The following is a 9,146-nucleotide window of genomic DNA, read 5'->3' on the forward strand; positions in this document are numbered from 1 at the left end:
AGATAGAAAATTTGAACGATTACATTACACTCTCATTAATGAGAATGTACAAATATTTTTTATAATGAATAATTTCATAATATTTATACCTGCGCCGAGAGATACTCCGTCTGACTTTAGAGCTGTAGCTCTAAAAAAGTTAAGCTCTCGGAAACTATGATCTAAAAGCATAAAATTCGAGACCTAAGAAAAAAGAGGCGTAGCCTAATGTCTGAAACTTTGAGACCTATGTTTTAAGAGCAAGGTTTCCGAAATCTTAGTTCTCGTGCCAAAACGTAATAAAATCAAAGAGTAGTGCCGTGAATCAATTTCGCCAAGGGATTTCAATTCATGATGATAGGGCAATATAATATGTATTAGAGGTTGAAATATAATAAAAATAATCCAAGCAAAAGAGTCTAATTTCTATTGTATATTTGCTTTTATTATTTTAATTCTATCAACATTTTCACATGTAATTTATATAATTTTATCTATTTGAATTATGTGTATCAAGTCTGACTTTCAACAATTAAAAATTCAAATAAATCGATAAGCAAAACTGATCTAAACTTATAAGAACGCAAAATTGCCACTTACTTCTGAAAATATATGAAAATAAGAACATACAAGAAAAAAGAAAAAAATGTGTGGCAGTATTCCTGTTATTATTCTGAAACATTTATGTAAGCATTCCTTATTGTAAATAATATCATTTATTAAAAGAAAACTTTGAAATAATCAGAAGCATCTAATTGAAAAAAAAATTACCAAAATAACCTACTGATATTTTTAAAATGTGTCTGGTTTAACAAAAATAACTATATATTTGAATAATTTTCAATTTATGAATTAAAGTGCCAAGTTTCTTCTTGATATTATTTTAAGAAACACTTATATCAGTGGAATTAAAGAAAACTTTTATTTTTGGTCAATTAATTCTCTGAGGTTTTATATTTTTTAATTCTAGAAGCCATTATTTATTATTTACATATAGAGCATCAATATTTAGAAAAGTTATGTGGTCCAATTTTGAGGGGAAGGGAGCATGGCGAAATTCATAGTTGAAAAGCTTTCAAAATTTTAAGTAATTGTTTATTTTTATTTATCTATCACCAAACAAGGATTAAATAAACTAGCGAAATTTCAAAATATTAAAAAAGAGCCCAAAGCAGCTTTCCATGAATTTCTTGAAACAAGAAGCTTCGAAAAATATATATTAATAAGAAATTTTTTTTTTGACTTTTAAAACAAAAGTTTTTAATGTTTGACGTATACATATCTAGTCTCGGAATTGAAATTAGTATCATTAAAGATTATTCAAAATGAAGGAGGTGAAAACACATTAGCTGATTTGCATTGATATAAAATTATTTTGAACATAACTCATGTCACATTTTCGGTTTTATTACAGAGGTAAAAACTTTCCATACCTTGCTTTATCCCATCCAGTTTTTCGGTCGGATCACGATTTATCTTTCAAGTTTGATAATTCTTAGCACGTGGGCACCTGTTATGCATAGATCCACGCACATTATGAATTACGCTTACCGCGCTTTATCGATAGAGATACTGGTTATATGTATATATATATATATATGGAGGTTAATAAATCAAATCTCTGAAATAAAGAATGATTTTGAATTTAAATATAAATTACTAGAATATTAACGAGAGGAGTAAGAAATACTAAAGGATGTACAAATAAATATAATAATAATAATAATAATAATAATAATAATATTATTAAATAATAATATTAAATAAATACTAAAAGTCGCATTAACAATTTCATGAATGATTTTGAAGAATTGAAAAGCAAAGTAAGGTTTAGAAGTAGTAGGGGAAAAGGAAAGAGAATGGTAAATACGAGAGTAAGATCAATTTCAGTTTTGAATACTGATGCTTTATTTTATATAAATTATTTTATAAAAATGTAAAAAAAGCTATAAATACCTAATATCTATCTATGCAGGAGGCGTTTCTCCATCTATATACATTCGTTCATTCACATTACGGGCTGACCTACCACAATCTACCGGTCTCCTTCGCTTACATAATAGACGAGTATGTGATAATATGTGTGCTGAGGTGGGTCAGTAAGTATGACAACTGTGATCTACAAAGTGCAAGCAACAAGTGTCTTATCTCGAGTGATCTCGAGTGGTGGTGAAAAAAAAATTTTTTGCCTGATATCAGCGGCCTAAGAAAGATGGCACACGTAAGATGGAGCATGTAGCAACAATGGATGTTCAGATAACAGAACAAGACTGGTTGCTATAATCGTGTGAGAGCGCCAAAGCTCGTTCCTTGACTGGTTCATAAATGCATCACCCAACAAATGATGTATGATGGGAGCGCAAGTAAGGCAGTTGAAATTTCCACAAACCGTCTATGCTGAAGACTGACAGGATAGACGCTCAGGGTCTCAGTATAAACTGGAACTGACTACATTTTCCTTGATCTAAGTGTCAATATGATCTCTTTCCGTTCCACTGACCGTGGCTCGTTAGAGAACATTTGAGTAGTCGGACTGAATATCACTGTATGACTAAGTAACTACTTTGACGTTTCCATGCTCCTAGGATGTATCTAGCTTTGGGAATGCGACTTTGAGCGCTTTTAGCATCGTTGATCGGTAGAATTGTAGGAGGTTGCCGATGTCGCCAAGTTGATATGAATGAGGTGTTGAACCGTTTACCATTTACCATATCCTCCATCGTGTCCACCGCTTCCACCACCGTTTCCTGCACCGGCACCAGCACCAGCACCTCCATGACCTGCATCAAAAGAGATTGATTAGATGATGAAAAATTCATTAAAAGTGCTCATCAAGAAGTAAAGGATTTACGACACTCACCTCCAAAACCACCTGAGGGAGCAGCAGCAGCGGCCGAGCCAGAGCTACCGTCATCACCGTTGATTCCACCGGCTCCGGCGTAGAAAGCAACACCACCATAGCTGGGTCCAACGAGGTGAGCGGTAGCCTGGGATGGTCCTACGAGGGTGGCAGTTCCTTGGGATGGTCCTACGAGGGTGGATGGGCCGGCAGCGGGTCCAACAAGGCTAGCTGGTCCAGTACGGGGTCCTCCAACGGATTTGGCTCCTTCTTGGGGTCCAACGAGATCTGATGGTCCAGTCTGGGGTCCAACATTAGCCTTGGGTCCTTCTGCTGGTCCAACATCTGATCTTCCACCATAAACACCTCCGGAGACGACTTGTTGGACTCCAGCGGATCCAGCAGCTTGAGCTGCTCCAGCAGCATAGCTAGCACCAAGACCACCGGATCCCAAGCTGGAAGCACCACCCTGGAGGGAGCCTGCGGTTTTAGCACCAGCGGCGAGTCCACCGCTGAGACCGGCTCCTCCGTGACCTCCAAAGTTACCTCCGTGACCGTGACCGGGGTAAGCCGATGCAACGGCGAGGCATGCGAGAACAATCTGAAAAAAGAAGCAATAACTTTAGAGCTTTTGCCTATTCAGTATACACGTGAGTGTGAAAACCAGTTAAAAAAATGCAATAAATTGTTCTTTTGAAACTGAAAATAACATTTAGATTTTACTACAAATGGTAATAATTTTTAACTGCCATACAAGTTCAATATCCAAGTTTTGACCATATAGTTTGAAAAGATTTTAAAATGATCTTTATTAATGGAAAAGTGAAAGATAGAAATGAAGAGATAGAAAAGCGATGAATAGATTAAAATTGAAAAAATGAATTCTGTAAAGCAAAAAGAAAAATATTCAAAAGAAATCATTTTTCAGAAGTAGAAATTTGGAAAATTGGAAAACAACTGAAGCTGAAGAACACCGATGAATACTCACGAAGGCCTTCATGGTTGTTTGGTTTCTATGTGGTGGGCTGGTGTCTTGGGGAATGACTGACTTGGGTTGAATCTGTGGGCCTTATATACTCCTACCTGTACCCTAAACTCGCTTCACAATCACTATCCTTTCGAAAACAGTTCACCGTCCACCCTCCTCCTCGGTGAGAATACCCAGAATCCTCCTCGTAACGGTGGTCCTACACCTGTCCAAACGGAGAGATTGGTGCAGGCGGACGGTCACTAGAAAGACAGGAATTAGTTAAATATAAGTTGGTATTTACTTCCTCCTGCACGGCAGTCGAGACTTGCCTCTATCCACAAGACGGTTCCGAGACCGAAGCCTGCACAAAGTGCACCCGAGATCACTTAACTTCTTCTCAAAATTTTTGTTTCGAAAAGCACCATCTCAATTCCTAATTAATAATTCCACATTATCCTAAATAAATGATTGCACTGTAAAAACTAGTGATCTCTTATAGTATCATTGTTTGGTTGTCCTGTTTTTGAACATGATAACTTTACGCTGTCATTTTTAATTTAAAAAAATGACTCGGGTTCACTACAGTGGTCAAATTTGAGTACTGATCGAGAATATTTTCTGAGTCTTCGTTTAATACCTGAAAGTAGCCCTGAAATCTTTTTACAGAACCTAGTGTCGCTTATACTTGATAACACTATAAACTGTATTTGAATCCTTTATCTCTATATCGCTTAAAAAAGAGCTTTTATTATTTTTTTTATAAACTGTGTTCAGCGAAGACTTTTGCGGTTCTATAGAAAAAATTAAAAAATCTGATATTACATTTATTTACTAAATAACGAATAGTACTCTCCGATACAAGTGCGCGAAGATAGCAATGCCCGCACAAGTGGGAAGGCGCAGCATTAACCCCAAGGTGAGTCGTAGGGAATCGAAGATAACGGTGTAAGGCACCTTTAGTCAAAAATTGATTTAAAATTTGAGTTAAAAAAAGAGTGCAAAATTTTTTTTAAAGCAGAATTTTTAAAGTGTGCAAAAATTTATGAAGCAGAGGTTTTCATATTTCGTGTGATGTTTCGTGTGATTTCATGTCTTCTCATAACACATTTTAAATTAAGTTTCTAAAGTAAGACTATCTAGCCATGCTGAAATCTCGGAATAAAATGCTTAGCCTTAAATTCAAGTTAACATATCGTTGATAAGGATTTCAATTTCATTTTATATTTCCCTTGAATGTAAATTAGAGGTTAAGATTCGGTTGAATTATGTTCATTAAAATATGTGAACTTGTTTTTACAAAATCTGATATAGGTTTGCCAGGCCACTAAATTATGACTCTACTTAAAACTTTACTAAAAAGTTATAATGTGTGTTTGACAGAAGAACAAGGGACCTCGTTAAAAAGATCTTACAATAATCTATATCTTTCTTTAAGAATAAGAAGTGATATAAATGATTAGAAACTGAACCAGAAAGTTCAAATCGAAACTAGAGCTTACAATTTATCTCATAAATAACATTTAAAATGAAAATATGTTTAAAAGAGCTAATCATTATTATTTCTAAGTGCGTTAATAATACGGATTTTATTTAAATTCATGTCATGCTGTTTAAATGCGGATTTAATTATTATTTCGTTACTTTTTTCTTCCCGTGTAAAAGAAAATATTTTTAAAAATTTTTATTCCAAAGTAGAAAAAGGAAAAACTCATTGAATCTACTAGGTTGTTACTTCAAGTGATTATCTTCTTAGATGCTTCAGCTTGATTTTAAAAATAATAAGATGCTAATCACTACAAGTACCATATACATATTAAATATATTTAAAAAGGATTTTTACAAAAGTTTGCCAAAATTTTGTTGTTTGACAAGAAAAAAATATGTCATGAATTAAAACAATTGTACTTTAAAAGATTTACCACGAAGTAATTTACATTAACTAGACAATTAATAAAATTTGTGGAATGAAAAAATCTTATTACATCTTTTTATTTTAGTTGATCAGCAACCATTTTTTTTATCTTAAAAGTATAATTAGCTGCCAAAGTGCGACGTAATGTCATACATAATTTATATAGTTTAATTTAATTAACAGAAAGGACGTGTCTTGTTATAAAGTATACTTTTAAGAAGAACGCATTGAGGCTAATGAAAATAATTAAAGAGATTTATTGACAATTAAAATTCACCACATAACAAAATTTGTAATCCTGATTATTTCAATGTATTAAAATTTTTATATCTCTATTTGAATTACGAAACAAAGGAAAGACTAATTTTTTGTTAAATTTAAGATTGTTCTAAGTGCCTACAGCGCTCTAAGAACTTAGAGCAATTACCTGAAAGTGTTCTGAATTCCTTAACTAATTCCCAACGCTTTTAGCAAAAACGCTAATTTTTCTTATTGCCTACGACATGTATAATTGTATCTGTATATTGAAACCTCTTGAAGTTAGATGTGCTTTTTAAAGCAGAAACGTACAGATTTCAATTTATTACAAAAATCAATAAACTCCTTCCTCCTCGATATTAAAAACATCATTAAATGTATATTGCGTGTAAATCTATTGTAGTCCCTTATGAATCTTTTGAATATCTTTGCTTTTAGGAATATTCGAGTCACATTTTTTAACCTCGTTTTGAATTAAAAAATGCGAAAGACGTGAATGCTTAGTTTTTCTACTATTATTCTGTTCCCAGGAGATAAGATTGATAGTTTCCGGGCATTTTACCTGGAATTTGGTAAGTATGATAACTTAAAATACCCCCATTTACTATATTCCTTGCAAATGTTGCAATCTGAAATAGTAAAATTTACTAAATTCCAGGAAAATTGCGTTCAGAGTTGAATAATACACGATACAATGGAAAATTTAGCCATTCACTTTTTTCCGTGTATACTGTATGGTCAGTGTGAATGACCATTCACCTGGCCAGCATGCTTGAATAACAATTTATGCATCTTATAAACATATTTTAAATTATTTTTTAGTGCCAATGATGCTTTTTACGCAACGTTTATGTAAGTAATAAATAATAGACTACTTAAGGAAAAACGCAGAAGTCATTAATTAGAAGTTTCTGTCCTTTAACGTGAAAACTGCTTTGCTTCATGTGGTACAATAACCTCATTAACTTCTCCTATACTTTCCCTTTGTCTGTACTCGAATATTAAATCTTGCCTGCAGAAAATAAAGAAAAAACTATAGTATCTACAAATTCGCTTATTCAGCATAGAATGGCTCTGATTTTTAGGTTTAGAAAAACATCTGTCGTATATTTTCATAAAAGTTTGCCATCTTTCTTTAATATAAAAATAACTTAAGAATCTCCGACATAAAATCAATGTGTTAAAAATCATTCCTTTTTGTATTTTGCATTGAAAAATACAATAATACTAGTAAAACTTTAATACTGAAAAATAAAGAAATAATTTATTTTAATATTAATTAATTATATCATTATTTAACTATGCTAGATATTTGAGGATCGATCATTTTGTGGATGAAAGTAAAAAATGTGCAATTATTCAATTTATAATTTTTGTTTTTAAAAGTATTTCAGAACAGTATACAATCTTCCTTTGCTTTTTTATATTGACTAAAATAAGCGTTAATGACGCATATTTAGTTGGAATCCTTTAAAAACTTTTTATATTGAAATAATAATTAGATCTTTATTCAGTTTCTTCCTATAGGTAAATTAAGACTTATTGGTGTTTCTTTGTAATATATGTTATTAATAACAAATTAAGTTTTATTTTTTTTTTGTTTGAGCTATTGTAGAAATAAAATATAATAAGAATATCGTTTATTTTTCTTTTTTGAAATATATTCATTGTCTGAAAATATGTCTTGTGTGACCGGATAACAAGGTTATTCATAATATTTCAAAGCATATGCCATGTGGGAATACATCTATTTATTATTATTTTCTCGAGTGGCCCATTCTGAGAATATGCTTATTCTAATAATAAATCCGTGTTACCAGAGAAAAACTTCATTGATGTACGATCCTTTCCGGGCTAATAATTGTTCAATTAAAACACTTTAAATAAAATAAAATTTTTGCATTTCAAAGTATATTTATCTATCTTCTATTTTTTATCACTAAAGTAGAAAAATTAAACTTTTACATCATAACATTTATAAAGAAATATTTTTGGATAAGCGTCCTCAAAGCGCATACATTCGATTATTTTGAAACTCACTATACTTATGTATAATGACGAGCTAATTTTAAATATGATAGTGAAAATTACCGCAAATTTCATTGTTATGGTTAAAACCATGTAAGCCCTACGAAAGACATGGTTTATTGCGTTCATATCAGCCAATACGCAAAATTTCAGAAAATATTTCAGACAAAAATTATAGATCAAATCGAGATGAATGTTTCTTGTTGCATGAACTTTTTTCCAGCAGTGATATTTTCAAAAAAAATTGTTATGAATTCGATGAAGTGCAGTATCGACCCCCTTACTAGTTAACGTTATAGACTAAAATACATTGAAAAAGGTTAGGACAATAACAATAACTTTTTGGAAATAATAAGTACTAAATAATGGCTTGACTGAAATTATTTCTGTAACTAATTACAGAAGGGACTAACTCTTATTGCATTCAAAAACAGAAAAAAACAAAATGTACAGAGAAAAAACGAAACCTAAATTTCATGTCGATTCCAGCTGAAAGACTCACCGCAACAAAAATAAACCTTTACAGATAAACTTTACATTAATCGCAGATATTCTTCAATTTTGAACCTTACAAGGCCAATCTTTCGTCTTATAATCGCTACATTTTTATTCGAGATGTAGCAAGAATTACGATGCCAGCGCTATCTATCGTCATTTAACTTAATTAAATTTGAGAGAAATGGGAATTCCAATCTGTCAGTTCCTTTTTGCGCTTTTTGCTAAATGGTATTAAATAAATTCTGATTCGTCTACAACAGTGTAATTTATTTAGGAGGAGATATATCAGTAAGAACACATTTTTCCCTCTTTTCTGTTGTTAATTCTACATGTTTAACTGAAATTTGTTCACTTCAACGTGACTCAGTCGACGAGTTCAAAATTATTTTCCTAACCTCGGTGAACGTTTCGCCGAAATACGTTTAATTTTTAACCGTTGCTAGTCTTCCTTGCAACAAATTTTAACTTTTGTTTTTTCTGTGTTGTTTTAAGTCCGATGTTTCGATTTACAGCTCGAATTCAGTCATACTTTGCCGTTTTCACATTCTTGCTAAGGGCGTCGTAGCAAACGACAGCTTTTATTCCATCGTAGGATAAACATTCGCCAAATATCATGTATACTTTAACAGCGGGAAATTTTACATGCAACAAAATTTAATTTT

General features: G+C 32.2%; 1 protein-coding gene across 1 annotated transcript in view; it reads right to left on the reverse strand.

Moving 5' to 3' along the window:
* Positions 1–2,553: 2,553 nt before the first annotated feature.
* LOC117179172 (glycine-rich cell wall structural protein-like) overlaps positions 2,554–9,146 on the reverse strand; it is a 14,007-nt gene continuing 7,414 nt past the window's right edge. Inside the window, exons 2-4 of the mRNA XM_033370892.1 lie at positions 3,807–4,048; positions 2,840–3,419; positions 2,554–2,759 (exon numbers count right to left, since the gene is read on the reverse strand). Of these exons, the coding sequence (XP_033226783.1) occupies positions 2,677–2,759; positions 2,840–3,419; positions 3,807–3,818 (675 nt within the window). The 5' untranslated portion in view covers positions 3,819–4,048 and the 3' untranslated portion in view covers positions 2,554–2,676. The remainder of the gene's footprint in view (positions 2,760–2,839; positions 3,420–3,806; positions 4,049–9,146) is intronic.

The sequence above is a fragment of the Belonocnema kinseyi genome, chromosome 8 (genome assembly GCF_010883055.1).
Source record: "Belonocnema kinseyi isolate 2016_QV_RU_SX_M_011 chromosome 8, B_treatae_v1, whole genome shotgun sequence".
In the NCBI taxonomy this organism is placed as follows: Eukaryota; Metazoa; Arthropoda; class Insecta; order Hymenoptera; family Cynipidae; genus Belonocnema; species Belonocnema kinseyi.